The following is a 14,943-nucleotide window of genomic DNA, read 5'->3' as shown; positions in this document are numbered from 1 at the left end:
ACGGGGCATTACTGCATTTAAGAGGGTACCAGGGGTGCTAGACATTCTGCAATGTGTGGGGCTAGCAGCAAATGAAAAAGGATTGTCCCACCCAACATGTCAAGTGGTGTCCCTGTTGAGGATCCACTGCCAGTTCTTTTCGAAATCTGGGCTCGAGGGTTTCCTCCTCCTCCCACAGGGCCCTGCTGAAATGCTTTCACCACACTTAACTGTGCTCGTGTTACCCGCAGCTTTGCTCTGTTGTCATTCCTGGTCTGTCTTACCCTCAAAACCGTTAGCTCCTTAAAGGCGGGGATCATGGCTTTTTGCCATTGAGTCCTGAGATACAGCATAGGGACTAGTAGGTCATATAAATGTTTACTGAAGTAATAATGAAATGGAAACCCCAGTGTTTTTGGCATGTGCTTTGTTGATGATATTACTTTTCCTTTTGAGTGCCTCCTGTGTGCCAGATACCTGCATTTTCTAGTTGAATCCTGTCAATAATTCTGCACCACAGGTGGTGTCCTATCTTACAGATGAGAAAACAGGCTCAGAGAAGGAAAATGACTTGCCCAAGGTTGTGTGGCTTGAAGTAGTAGAGGTGGGCTTTGAACCCAGGTCTCTCTGGCTCATGAAGCTACACCCTTCTGTCTACCATACCAACTCCAGCGTATCAGACTACATTGTTGTCCAGTTGTTTTTTTGGACTGAGATTTAAGACCCTAGATTTCCCTCTGTGAAAATTTTAATCTTGGTAAATAGACCTGTCATTCCAGGTGGTCAGAATCTTTTATTCTGAATTATGTTATCTGTTATAGTGCCTGTTCCTTCTTGCTTCATGTCATATGTAGAATTGATAAGCAAACCTGTATCGTTATCCAAGTCACTGGTTATATGTGGTTATAAGAATATCTTACTGAATGTATTTGTTTATGTGTCAGCTTCCCTGCTGTAACAAGGTTCAGCACGCATAAAATACTTGGTAAATATTGATGAATATTCATTCACGTAGATAAGTAAAATAAAAATAAATTGGCTATAGGCCCCGAGACTGAGCCAAAGACATCCCTGTTAGCTCCTTTCTTATTAACATCAGTTCATTACTTAAGCAACACCGTTTGAATAAGATTATTTTTACCAGTTTTAAATCCTTCTAATTATGTCAGTGTCCAATTCTACATCTTCATCTTGTCTACTAGGCTATCTGAAGAAGACTTGTCAGAGACCTTGCTGAGGTCCACATAGTTTGTCTCCTTTGTCTATGGTTCTTCCATAATCAAGGCAGAAATGCAGTAACTCTGTTGTGACTTGTTCTTGGAGAAACCATAGTGGTCTTTTGTGAACACTCTGGGTTGCTGCATACAGTTGTGCAGGTACACTGCACAAGAGGCCAGATCTAAGAGGCCAGATCTTTTTTTTTCTTTTCTTTTTTATTGGAGTATAATTGCTTTACAGTGGTGTGTTAGTTTCTGCTTTATAACAAAGTGAATCAGTTATACATATACATATGTTCCCATATCTCTTCCCAAGAGGGTTCCATTTAGATCATAGGCGTCATGGGTGTATTTTGTACTGACAGTTTTCTGGCAGGCAAGGGTAAAGATATCTTGAGCTAACTTAATCAATATATTAAACAACAGTTTTCTCAGAAGAGGAGGTAAAATGTCTTGAGGAAGGTGTGTAATTTTCTTATTGTACAAAGATGCGATGTGAACCAGAATGGACTATATGACAGCTTTCCTGGGAACAGATTCTCTGTCCAGTGGGTTGTAGCATCCATCTATGTTCTCATCTTTGGAAATCAAATATTTTGAAAATCTGAAATCAAGTGTTTGCTTGGCCCAGTTTTTTAGCACCTCTCATTTTCCAGGACTCCTTAAAGATCACCAGAAATGAAATAAAGACTGTTACTCAGAAGCAAGCCTTCATACTTCAGCCAGCTTTTAGGAAACCATCATGGATTTTAGTTGTGGGTTGACCTAAGGGCTCCTTAGCGATTCAGGTGAATCCAGGTGGCTGTCCCTCATGTACAGAAGGGACCAAGGTGACACTGTTGGTTGGTGAACGTAACACAGAGGACTCAAAAGTGGGCACAGTGTTCTCCATCTTCCTTGTCTGATCTCCTCTCTCCTCTTGCCCATGTTTTTCTCAGCTTTTACTCTCACTCTCTCATAGGCTTGCCACAGCCCACAATACTGGTATCCAGGGTATCCATGCTCAAAAACTGAGCCTGAACGAGACAGCAGATTGTATGTGAAGGTTGAAGTTACTATAGCAGAGGGAAAACAAAATAAAACAAAAGAAGAACAACTCCCAGAAGTAACTATTGAGAATGAAGGTTACAGTTTGAGCCTGTGGAGGCGATTGCCAGTTCCCTGGTTGACCTCCTGAAGAAGCAAATAACGTGGATCCTGTTGGGGCAGAGGTGGCCCACGGGGGTGAGGGAGACAACCAGTCCATAAGAGCAGTTATCCTGCCTGCTCATATCAGTTGTTACCACCTAATAGCACAGGCCCCACAAAAGCCATTTGGGGTGACTTGGTGTCTTGCAGAGGCATCAGTTTGGCTCAGGGGCATCTTGACTCTAATGAAGTTTTTAAAAAGAATTGAGGCTTCTGTACCCAGCTGGTTCCCCTGTAGGAGTCCTGGGTTTTCATCTTCTGGTAAAGCATACTTTTTCTTCTACGTTTGGAACTTTCCCCCCCTCCTTTTGGAAGGGAAGGCTTTTTAAACCTCCTTCTTTAGCAGCCTTGCAAATTATTTCCAAAACTCCTGAAGTTGCAAAAACATCATTGCCCTACAAAACGGGCATTGGCTCTGCATGCCAGAGGAGCCCTCTCCCCACTCCTGGCGATGTCCACCGCCTTTTTACCCATCAGCAGCTACGAACATATTCTGTTTGTCAGTGGGACTTGGTCATGTGGTTTGGTGCTTATTTTAATGACTGCCAGAGCTCGCAGCCCCGCAGCTGGGAAAATGAGAACAGAAGTCTGCTCTGCGTGCTCCATTTTGGCCCAAAGATGGTACTTGAGGGCCAAATCGTGGTTATTCTGGCCCTTCTGCTAAGTGAATGGCCCCATGCAGCCTCAGAGAAGTTGAACACAGAGTGCTCCTGACGCCTTAGCACTTGCTCCTCTGGACTTCCCCTGGATGACCTATAGCAGGAGGTCATCCTGCAGGTTTTAATTAAACCTCTGCTGTGTCTGCAGGGCTCCTGTGAGGGAGGGAAGACTTCTATGAGGCCTGCTTGAGGCAGAGGAAGTTTTCGCGATGAGCGTGGGGAAGGGCGACCACGTTCTCAGGCACTGTTGGCTGATGGGGGGGTGAGGGAGGGCGAGGTGACAGAGACTAAGAGCAGCTGCCGTGTGTTGACTGTTGACTAAGCCAGGCACCGGGACGGGTGTGTCACACACTTTCTCCTTTAGCCCTCCCAACAACCTCGTGGGTTCGGTATGATTATCCTCATCTTACAGAAGAGGAAATGGAGGCACAGGGGATGAAGTTACCTGCCCAAGGCTGCTTAGCCAGGGAGAAGTGGAGTCGGAGCTCAAAGGTGGGTTTATCTGACTGAAGACCAGGCTCCCAGCTACCTTAGCTTTTAGCATCTTTTCTCTGAACGGTTCGAAGCTCCTCTGCCCTCCCAAAGCAAGCAAACAAAACCCCAAGAATGCACACGGGAAAAATTATAGTGAGAGAAGTTTTGGATAGTCGGCTGGTCTGTTTCCCTCTTCTCCCCACCAGGGGTCTAGTGTCCCTAAAGGCAGGTTTGTTTGTTTTTTAATCTGTATGATTGTTGCTTATTTTCTACCAATTTTACTTCCTTTCCTAAAGTCCTATACTGGCTTGATATTTGCTGTGTCCAATCCTATAGGTGCCCGCAGAGGGAATACGGTTGGGCAGACTCACTCTAGGAAGCACTTATGCTCCAATTAATTTTATAAGCAGCAAAACCAAAATACTTTCATCTTCAGCATCTTTAATAACAAAGTGCCAGAAAATTTATGGAAATGGTATTTCATTTCCACTCCTTATTTAGAGCAATGAATTGCTTTTCCACAAAGCTAGATTTAAATAGGTCATCTGTTAACTGTTGAATGAGAAAGGAAGGTTCTTTGTGGGATTGGTATAGCTTGAATATGGGATCTTCTGGGTTTTTTTGTTCAGGTATAGCATACATATAGTAAAGTACACTCATCATAAATAATGTAGCTCATGGATTTTTATATATGCACATGGTTTGTAACCACTGCCCAGCTTGAGGTATATAGAATATTTCCAGCTCCCCTGGAGGCTTCCTCATGCCCCTTCCCAGTCAATAGCCCCACGCCACCCTGTCATTACTCTTCTAACTTGTATCACATTGATTGGTTTTGCCTGTTGAATATAGAATAAGCTGTGTCTGTGCAGGTGCCTCTTCATATTTTATTTTATTACATTTTCAAACTTACAGAAACCTTACAAGAATAAGTCAAAGACCTTCCATATACCCTTCTCCCGGGGACTGCATTCCAATTTTATCCTGGTAACATCTTTCATAGCAGAGAGTCAAAGCAGGATCACGAATTGCCCCCAGTTGTCAAGTCTTTCTAATCCCAGGGACAGTTCCTTAGTCTTCCCCTGACTTTTAAGACCTTGACACTTTTGAAGTTTATAAGCCAGTCCCAGTCATTTTGTAGAATGTTTTTCAGTTTGGGTTTATCTTGTGTTTCCTCCTGACTAGAGCCAGGTCCACTGTTTTCAGCCGAATACCATAGATGCCGTGTTCTTTTCATTGCCGTCTATTGGATAGCACACAGTGTCTGTTGGTCCCATCACTGCTAGTGTTAATTTTGATCCCCTTTCATTAAGATGGTGTCTGCCACATTTTGTCACTTTAGAGTCACTTTTTCTTTTTTGTAGTTAATAATTGTGTGTGTGTGTGTGTGTGTGAGTGTGTGAAGAGATACTTTGAGACTGTGAGTGTAGCTTTTAACTTACATAACCATGGGAAACCTTTCAGGGAGACTTATTCTTTACTACTTTTATTTATTTTGAGTTTTAGTTTTGGCCGCACTGCAAGGCATGCAGGATCTTAGTTCCCAACCAGGGATTGAACCTGTGCCCCCTGCAGTGGAAGCATGGAGCCTTAACCACTGGACTGCCAGGGAATTCCCTTCTTTACTACTTTTATATTTGGTTAAGTAAAGTTTCATTTAAATTGATTTGTATGGAACTAGAACAAAAAAATTTACAATTTGTATGGAAACACAAAAGACCTCAAATAGCCAAAGCAATCTTGAGAAAGAAAAACGGAGCTGGAGGAATCAGAGTCCCTGACTTTATACTACAAAGCTACAGTAATCAAGACAGTATGGTACTGGCACAAAAACAGAAATATAGATCAATGGAACAGGATAGAAAGCCCAGAGGTAAACCCACGCACCTATGGTCACCTAATCTATGACAGAGGAGGCAAAAATATACAATGGAGAAAAGACAGCCTCTTTAATAAGTGGTGCTGGGAAAACTGGACAGCTACATGTAAAAGAATGAAATTAGAATACTTCCTAAGCGCATACACAAAAATAAACTAAAAATGGATTAAAGACCTAAATGTTAAGACCAGACACTGTAAAACTCTTAGAGGAAAACATAGGCAGAACACTCTTTGTCGTAAATCACAGCAACATCTTTTTTGACTCACCTCCTAGAGTAATGAAAATTAAAACAAAAATAAACAAACGGGACCTAATGAAACTTCAAAGCTTTTGCACAGCAAAGGAAGCCATAAACAAGATGAAAAGACAATCCTCAGAATGGGAGAAAATATTTGCAAACGAAGCAACAGACAAAGGATTAATCTCCAAAATATACAAGCAGCTCATGCAGCTCAATATCAAAAAAAACAAACAACCTAATCAAAATATGGGCAGAAGTCCTAAATAGACATTTCTCCAAAGAAGACATACAGATGGCCAACAAACACATGAAAAGATGCTCAGCATCACTAATAGAGAAATGCAAGTCAAAACTACAATGAGGTATCACCTCACACTGGTCAGAATGGCCATCATCAAAAAATCTACAAACAAAAAATGCTGGAGAGGGTGTGGAGAAAAGGGAACCCTCATACAATGTTGGTGTGAATGTAAATTGATACAACCACTATGGAAAACTGTATGGAGGTTCCTTGAAAAACTAAAAATAGAACTACCATATGACCCAACAATACCACTACTGGGCATATACTCAGAGAAAACCATAATTCAAAAAACCACGTGCACCCCAATGTTCGTAACAGCATTGTTTACAATAGCCAGGTTGTGGAAGCAACGTAAATGTCCATTGACAGATGAGTGGATAAAGATGTGGTACATAATACAATGGAATATTACTCAGCCATAAAAAGGAATCAAATTGGGTCATTTGCAGAGACGTGGATGAACCTAGAGAGTGTCATACAGAGTGAAGTAAGTCAGAAAGAGAAAAGCAAATATCGTATAATAACACATCTGTGCGGAATCCAGAAAAATGATATAGATTATCTTATTTGCAAAGCAGAAATAGAGACGTAGATGTAGAGGACAAATGTATGGATACCAAGGGGGAAAGGGGTGGGGAGGGAGGAATTGGGAGACTGGGATTGACATATATACATTATTGATACTATGTATAAAATAGACAACTGATGGGAACATACTGTATAGCACTGGGAACTCTACCTAAATGGGAGGGAAGTCCAAAAGGGTAGGGATATCTGTATGTGTATGGCTGATTCATTTTGTTGTGCAGTGGAGGCTAACACAACATTGTAAAGCAACCATACTCCAGTAAAAATTAATTTTAAAAATTGATTTGTCTGTGCATATTTCCTGTCATCTAAGATCTTAATCCTGAAAAAGTCATAGGTTTAGAGACCCTTTCTGTCACATGGCATATCTCCATATGTTCTTCATGACGTTTTTACTCCAATCTCCATCTTACATGGTAATAAGCCTGGAGTTTGTCCTCCCAATCACAGAAGCCTGTGTTCTTTCTTTCTCTTGTTTCTCTTGGGGAAGGTACCCATAAAAATTTTCCAGAATTCATCTTAGTAACATTTCAGAGCCACTCTGAAAGGGACTAGGATATGTCGAGAGGAATGTGAACCAGGGTCTGTGTTTATGGGATTTACAGTCCGGTTGATGGAGGCAGGCAGGTACGCAGAGTTGAACGATACTCACTGTCCAGGTGGCCGGGGGGTGGAGGTGGTTAACTGTGATTGACGGGAGGCGCAGGACAGGAGTAAAGAGTGAGCGGCAGCTCTGGGAAGGCTTTCTAGAGCAGGTCACCTCTGTGCTGGGATTTGGAGAGCGCCAGGCAGTCACGGGGGCCGGGGGCGCGTTTCAGACAGGGTTGCAGAGGCAAGGCAGCAGGTGAGTTAGCGGAGCACAAAGCAGCTCGATGTTTCTGTGTATCAGGTCAGAGGTGAGGAGGGGCAGGTCCCCCAGGGCGGCACTAGAGAAGTTGGGAGGCAGTAGCAGGGGTCCAGGAGAAAGTGTGAAGGAAACCGCCAGGGGTGCGGTCATGCGCCTGCCTCGGAGGTGGAGTGCTGCGGCTGCGCGCTTTCGCACGTGATGAGCTCCGGGAAATGCCAAATGAGCTTCGTCTTGGCTTCGGGATGCTCACATCTGTGTGAGAGTTCTGTGGAGACCACATTCGCCGGTCCATCAAGACGGATTTGTGTCGTAGATGGCAGACGTGGCCTCGGAATCCGGTCTTACAATCTGCTTCACCCTCAGCAGCCCTTGCAGATCTCTACTGCCCTCTGAAAAGATTCTGCCAAAGAGGTCAGTCTCCCTAGAAACAAAATACATTATTGACACCTTCCAAGAATCAAAAAAACAGCAGCTTCAAAGATCTTCTAGTCCAAGGTCGGCAAATATGGCCCTGCCCAAGGCCTTTTTTTGTGCAGTCCATGAGCTAAGAATGTCTTTTTTACTTTTTTTAAGAGTGAAAGAAAGAAGAAAATATGACAAACTGTTTTGGCCTACAATGCCTAAAATATTTACTAGTTGGCCCTTTTCAGAAAAAGCTTGCCAACCACTGTTCTCATATGACTGCCTGATACCGTAATCCTCTCTGCAGTGTTACGTGGCAAATGATTGCCTAATATGTGCTTGAACACGTCCACTGATGGAAGATTCATCATCTCTTTGGTCAGTCTACTTCCTATTTGGACAGGCCATTAGTAGTTTTCAAACTCTGCTGAAATCTTGTCTCACCGTAGCATCCATTCTTTGGCCCTTTTTGGGAGAAGAAAGCTATTTCATGTCAACATTTACTGAACTAATCTATTCTAGGCACTGTGCTAAGTGCTGAACACAGATGAGTAAGACAAGGTTCTTGCATCAGGGTTTCCCAGGTGTTATTTCTTGAAACCAAAGTGGTTGAGCTGGTCATCTTACATCTGTCATTCCCTCTCTTCTTGCCATTGGGTTAGGGCTTTTTTTTTTTTTCATTATTTTACTTATTTCTGTATTATTATTTCACATAGACAGTATAAAATTCAAAAGGCAAAAGGGTTATACAATGAAAATAAGGCTCTCCAAACCCCGGTCTGTGACCCCAGAGCTTCTTTCCTGGGAGGCAACCACTGTTACACATTTCCTGTAGGGATTTGATGGTAAAGAACAGCACTAACACAAGGGTTGGGTCCATTTTGACAGGAACTTCTGATAAGTAACATACAGTGGCGGGTTTTTTTTGTTTTTTGAGCTCTTGCTTGTTTAAGTTGCCGAGCGTGACTTAGTTTTATTTCCATAAAAGCCTGGAATTTATAAGTTTGGGTGGTAGACGCAGCCCCAGAAGGTTTGTATTGCTTTACATCCACCTACTATTTCAGTTAAATCCTAACTGGATATTTTGGTTACTGCTGGGTTTCTTCTACTGCTGCGGTTCTTGTTCATTACAATTTCAAATCCTCAGAGCCTTTCCTCTTTCATGAGAAGTGACACAGTCCTGTCTTGTGTAACACTTGGGTTTCACATCCTGAATACAACGTTGAAGTGTGATAGAAATAATCTTTTAGTTTTCTAAGCTAAGCAGAGGCCTCAGGTTTCATCTGCACTGTTCAGGGTTATATGTGAAAGCCTTACTTTTCAGGACACAGGTAATGTTTGGATCTAGGTTAGTTACACATGGATGACTTTGCACCTGAGACTCACTTCCTCTTCCACCAGAATTCCTTTCTGATCATTACTTCTTAAGTCTTCCCTTCTAATTTAAGGAAGATGGCAATGTGACATAGGTGTATAGGTTCCTAAGTGATACCTTTATATTGAGTATCCTATTTAGATGTTTCCAGCAGATTCCTAATCACTTGTTGCTGCTGTTGCTTAAGAACTTTCTGTTGCCTTAACCAGTCAGACAACACTTTAGCAGCTGGACACCAACCACATCCTCTTGTGAAATAGGCTCTTGGGTTCTGTTTGGAATTTCTCAAAGACCAAACATGTCAGAAAGTGAAGGATATGCCTCTTATGCAAATTTCTTTCTTGGCATGCCCGTCCATTCTTTTCTGTGGTACTCCTGAGTCACTTTTTCCTAGCTGCTGAATAGAAAAATGGAATAGAATTTTCTCTTTTGTCACTGGCACTGGTAAAATTCCATCTTGGTGACCTTAGCAGGTCATCAAAATGATGATGAGTTACTGTTGACTTTTAAGCCTAAGTTGTGAATGATTGAAGTGTGTAGGGGCCTGATGACCCGTCCCACGGAGGATTTCAGATGAGATCCCTTTGTACCACTGCCTGCTGCTCTGTTGATTCTTATCTCTCTGAACCTCAGTTTCTTCTTCTGTGAAATTGGAGCTGTCTCCTCTTAGGGCTTCGGGGAGGAGAAAATTCAGGCGCACACCCCTGCTGCAGTGCCTGCTCCTGGCCAATACTCAATAGCTGCCACCTTCATCTCAGTGCCAGAGGACTGTTTACAGTTGAGCCTCTAGCATTTAGTGATTTATTGGATGTGAGAGAGAAAAAAATTGAAGATGACTTTGAGGGTTCTTCGTGGCTGTATGGTGGTACTATCTAGTAAACTAGGACATATAGGAACATGGGCCGAATTTTAGTGAAAGGTACGTTCAGTTTTGGATTTGTCAAACTCGAGATATCTGTGAGAAATTCACATCCTGGCTTTGGAAGACACTTAAATATATGGTTGGAGGTTAGCACTAGAAATACAGTCCTGAGATTCATTGGCATATAGATGGAAATGGATGTGGAAAATGAATAATTTTGCTTTGGGGAAAGTTTATAGATTAAGGAGAGGGCTGAGCATGGGAACTTTCAAAAACCAACAGTAGAAGGAAAATGCTAGCTGTGTTGTGGAGGAAGAGAGGAGAAAGCAGCAATGGAGGCCCGCTAAACCAAGCAGGAGGTTGTTAGGGTGTTCTAGATGGGCGTTCCTCAAAGTGTGGGCCCTGGGCCATCTGCATGAGGGTCTGTTTCTCCACTGGGCTCTGAAGCCACAGTACGTAGGATTCACAAACTTTTCTGGGGCCTATGAACCCAGGAGTGACCCAAAAAGATGAACATTTTGAGAGTGCAAAATTATAAAGATCCTTTCGAACAAAAGCCAGAAATTATTTAATATGGGACAAGGGTTCATTTAAATATGTTTGAAATGATTTAGAGGTGGAGACTCCAAAAGTAAGAGTGACAGTGGCCTGAAGGCTTGAAGACAGCGTCAAACTCGAATCAGAATCACCCTGGGGCCCTAGTCCCGGCCACCCTCACTGTCCTTTCTCCCCCGCCCCCCAGCAGGTGGAGCCCAGACATCATTTTTTTTTTAATTAATTTATTTTATTTATTTATTTTTGGCTGTGTTGGGTCTTCATTGTTGCACATGGGCTTTCTCTAGTTGCAGTGAGCGGGGGCTACTCTTCGTTGCGGTGCATGGCCTTCTCATTGCGGTGGCTTCTCTTGTTGCGGAACACGGGTTCTAGGCACATGGGCTTCAGTAGTTGTGGCTCATGGGCTCAGTAGTTGTGGCTCACGGGCTCAGTAGTTGTGGCTCGCAGCCCTAGAGTGCAGGCTCAGTAGTTGCGGCACATGGGCTTAGTTGCTCCGTGGTATGTGGGATCTTCCCAGACCAGGGCTTGAACCCATATCCCCTGTGTTGGCAGGCGGATTCTTAACCACTGCGCCACCAGGGAAGTCCCGCATCTTCATTTTTTAATAATCCCTCAAGGTGGTGAGAGTTTGAAAACACTCAGTCGGGCATTGTCTGGTGCGTGATGCCACAAATCCATACTGAGGCAGCAGAGGGTTTAAGGACAGCCGTGTGCCCAGCGGCTTCGCAGAGCCTTTCGCCCTGCTCTGACCCACACTTGGCTCCTCTTTCTTGGTTTTTAGTGTGTTTATGTAGCGCTCACTTTGCATTTTACCATGTCGTCACCATTGGACCAAAGCTCCTTGTCTCTAATTCCAATATCTAACAAGTTTAGAAAACTGAAAGGGGTTTAATAACCTTGGCACAAAACTCAAACAAAACCTCTCTGAGTAGATGTGAACTGTCTATTTTTTTTTTTTGAATTTATCCGTCTGTTGTGACCGTTCATACATTCTACTGCAGAAATATTCATCTGTCTTGCGGCAGTTGGACAGGATGGAAAGTGACCTCATCAACTTGTGCTTTTGGAACTGCGAAGCTCCTGCAGTGTTGTGCTTCTCCCCCTGGGGTCTGTGTACCCCTGAGAGTGTGCAGGCCATGTGGGGAGTTACAGTGTACACATGCCTGATTGCCAGGACAGTCAAATTTATTTGATGATTTGAGGGGGAGAATGAAATATTAAAATATATATGGTAGAGTAAAATGCAAGTTTTCTGCATTTGAAAGACAAAACATGAGATTTCGAAGAAATTCTGGTACTGTAGTTAGGGTGGGGGAACTTCTTCATCCTCCTTGGCTGGGGTGTTCAAGCACTGCCTCACTCAGAATCCAGACAGTTTGCATGGCTGTGATGCCAACTGGCTGGACTTCAGGTTTTGTGCTTGTAAAGTTCCCTAGGACAACACGGGTTGGCAGAAACTTTTGAGACTATGACCGTGTCGAAGAAGGAATAACACTAGTGCATCAGTCAGACCAACTTTAATGAGAAAGGGAGATGCACCAAAGTGAAGGCCAGGAAGTTCAGTTGTGTCGTAAGGAGACTAAACTTGGCAACATAGCCAGATTCCTCAGGTTGATTTCCAAAGTTGTGTCCTCAGGCACCCCATCTACCTCTCGTTACTTTCTGTTTGTTTGTTTTGATTAAGCCCATGATTACAAATGTCGTTTCTCACCATGTTTTGTGCATTGTTGCTGTGTTCTGTTTTGGTTTCAGCAGGCAGTAAATAATGGCGGCAGTTATGGGGGATCCCGGACTCTCCAAATTGCAGTTTGCCCCCTTCAGCAGTGCCTTGGATGTTGGATTCTGGCATGAGTTGACCCAGAAGAAGCTGAATGAGTATCGGTTGGATGAAGCTCCCAAGGACATTAAGGGTTATTACTACAATGGTAGGCGATGGGGAACTCCATCTTCTGCCCTCTTCTGTTACCTTCTCTGCCCAGTATAGGGTCAGCTTTCCCTCAGGAAGGGATGTCCTTGACTTTTATAATTAATACTATTCACTGGTTTCTATTTTACTTCCTGGCTTTTGACCCAAGTTCACTTCCACTCCTTTTCTCCTATGGGGAAAAGAAAGGGAGAACCTAATTTATTAATCCAAAGAATTAATACCGATTACTTAGTATTGCTGGGGGATGGGATTGGAAATATTTTTCCCGATGAGTCTTGTTTTGTATTCTTGGCAAATTCTTTGAATTCATGAAATCTGTCATCTTCTGCTATGTCCCTGTTTAGTTTGGATGACCAGGTATTGGATGGGGCACTTTGGGCTCAACCAAAAGAGCAAAATTACTCACAAACGTTTTTGTTATAAATGCCACTATTAATGACTAGTAATTGACTATTTGATAATGCTTCTGTCCAGGTGATTCTGCTGGGCTGCCAGCTCGCTTAACATTGGAGTTCAGTGCTTTTGACATGTGAGTATTTTTTGCTCAAAATATAAAATAAAGAACACTGTGTTTTGCAAGGAATGAGCATTCTTAACCTTCATCGTAGGTGGGCCATGTGGGGCACTACAGAAGCTTCCAGTGAGCAGGGCCAGCTTCTCATGATTCTCTTGTACCTCCCATGGCACAGAGACAAGTGCTAGAGGCTTAGGACTATCTGATTCATTCTTTCAGCAGCTATGTATCGCAGCCTATTAGGTACATCAATGAATGTTTATTAGGCTACTTTTGTATACAAGTCACTGTGCGAGGCATTGTAGGGATATACAAAGAAACATGACATATGCCCTCAAAGAGATTTTTTTGACTAATTGGGAGCCGTGGGGAGTTGCTGGAGAGAAGAGAGACATTTATTGACTTAATTATTGACTTATTTTCCATACATAATCCTTTCAGACCTGCCAGGTGTGGTTCTTCTCTCTTTTACAGATGAGGAAACCATGGGTTCAAAGGTAAAATGACTTGCCCAAGGTTACATGTGGCTAAATTTAGGAAGCAAGGGTAAGAGAGAAATAAACTGTATTTCTGAAGTTGCAGTCTGAGTAGCTGGGGGCATTTTGCTGTCTTCTGTAGAAACTGAGAAGCCAGGAGGGAGATACAGTTTGGGCAGGAGGTAAGTTTGTTTTAGAACATGTTGAGTTTGAGGTGACAGCGTCCAGTAGAAATGTCCAGGGAGCACTGGCATCCAGGAGGGAGGGTCATCCACGTAGAAGTCCTGAGGCTGTAAGAGGGGAAGAGACTATAGTGTAAGAAGAGTGAAGGGCTGGAATAGTGAATGGACCTGATTAGGGTGGGCAAGGGGACACAGAACTCACCAAAGAGATGGGACTTGTCAGAGAAGTAGAACCAGAGAAGGTGTCTTCAGGAAGGGAAGGGAGGGTCAACAGCATCAGAAGCAGAAGCATCAGAGTTCAGTGCTAGGGTTGCTGGAATTGTTGATTGGGTTGTTTGAGAAAGTAAATTCTGCACAAAAGGGTGGAGCAGAAACCATGCTGAGAGGCTTTAGGATAACTGAGAGTTGAAGGGTCAAAGGCTTCAGGGAGGGAGGGCAGCTTTTTCCTGCTCCTGCATGTGTCAGCTGTATCAGGGTAGGGAGTCTGGGGAAAGTGAAGAGGTGTTTGCTAAGGACTGCCTGAACATGGCGGTAGTCAAAGGTTAGGGCATCTCAAATAAAGTCTCCCTAGAATTAGAAAATAAAAATCTCTTCAAAAGTCAATACATTTTATTCCTCTATCACAATCAAATTGTGAAATTGAATTGTGCAACATGAATGGAAAATGATGTTAGCCTTTATGTCTTTAAAAGGTATGTGTTGATGTTTCTTGTTCCCTTCAGAGCTTTCTTGCTCCATAAAAAATCCTTGTGATTGCTTCTGAAAACAAATTAAATCTTAGTTATCTGTCTCCTGTGTTGGGAAAGACTGACTGACTTTTGGAGCAATTACCAGATAATGAGGAAAATATATTCATTGTACAGCCTTGAATTATCTGGAGCTGGTAGAGGGGGAATAGCAGCAGTGTAGTCTGCTACATTAATCTGGAGAGTCCAGCGTTTATTGCAAGCTACCCTCGCTCCCGTCTATTCTGATACTAGACTGAAAGTTGTTATTTTCTGAGTTTCAATAATTTTATTCTTTGGCACAATTAATTATAGAAAAATGCAGGTCACAGAAGTTAGGTTTGATCTTGTTTCAAAGTCGAAGCATCTTAAACTTTAGCAATCCAGAAATTTTAGTTGAAGGAGGTAAGAAAATCTGTGATCCTGCAGCTATGGCTTTCACACAAATTGCTCTGTTTTCCTGGTCATAATTTGTGATTTGGCTTTTGAATGCTCGTGTGAGGCTCCGTGGTAGGTACTGGGGGAGATGAGCAAGAATAAGACATA

At 42.9% G+C, this 14,943-nt stretch overlaps 1 protein-coding gene across 7 annotated transcripts in view; it reads left to right on the top strand.

Annotated features, from left to right (window-relative positions):
• Positions 1-14,943, top strand: part of ATG7 (autophagy related 7) — a 237,546-nt gene that overhangs the window by 4,248 nt on the left and 218,355 nt on the right. For 6 of the 7 annotated variants that reach the window (XM_027093765.1, XM_027093768.1, XM_027093763.1 and 3 more), the window contains exons 2-3: positions 12,329-12,498; positions 12,975-13,029. In XM_027093765.1, the coding sequence (XP_026949566.1) occupies positions 12,339-12,498; positions 12,975-13,029 (215 nt within the window). In that variant the 5' untranslated portion in view covers positions 12,329-12,338. Of the gene's footprint in view, positions 1-12,325; positions 12,499-12,974; positions 13,030-14,943 lie in introns of all 7 variants that reach the window. The other variant, XM_027093764.1, reaches the window with a different exon arrangement.

The sequence above is a fragment of the Aethalodelphis obliquidens genome, unplaced genomic scaffold (assembly GCF_003676395.1).
Source record: "Aethalodelphis obliquidens isolate GAN/ISIS:26980383/991018 unplaced genomic scaffold, ASM367639v1 scaffold86, whole genome shotgun sequence".
NCBI classification, from domain to species: domain Eukaryota; kingdom Metazoa; phylum Chordata; class Mammalia; order Artiodactyla; family Delphinidae; genus Aethalodelphis; species Aethalodelphis obliquidens.
This window is presented reverse-complemented; position numbering and strand designations above follow the sequence as displayed.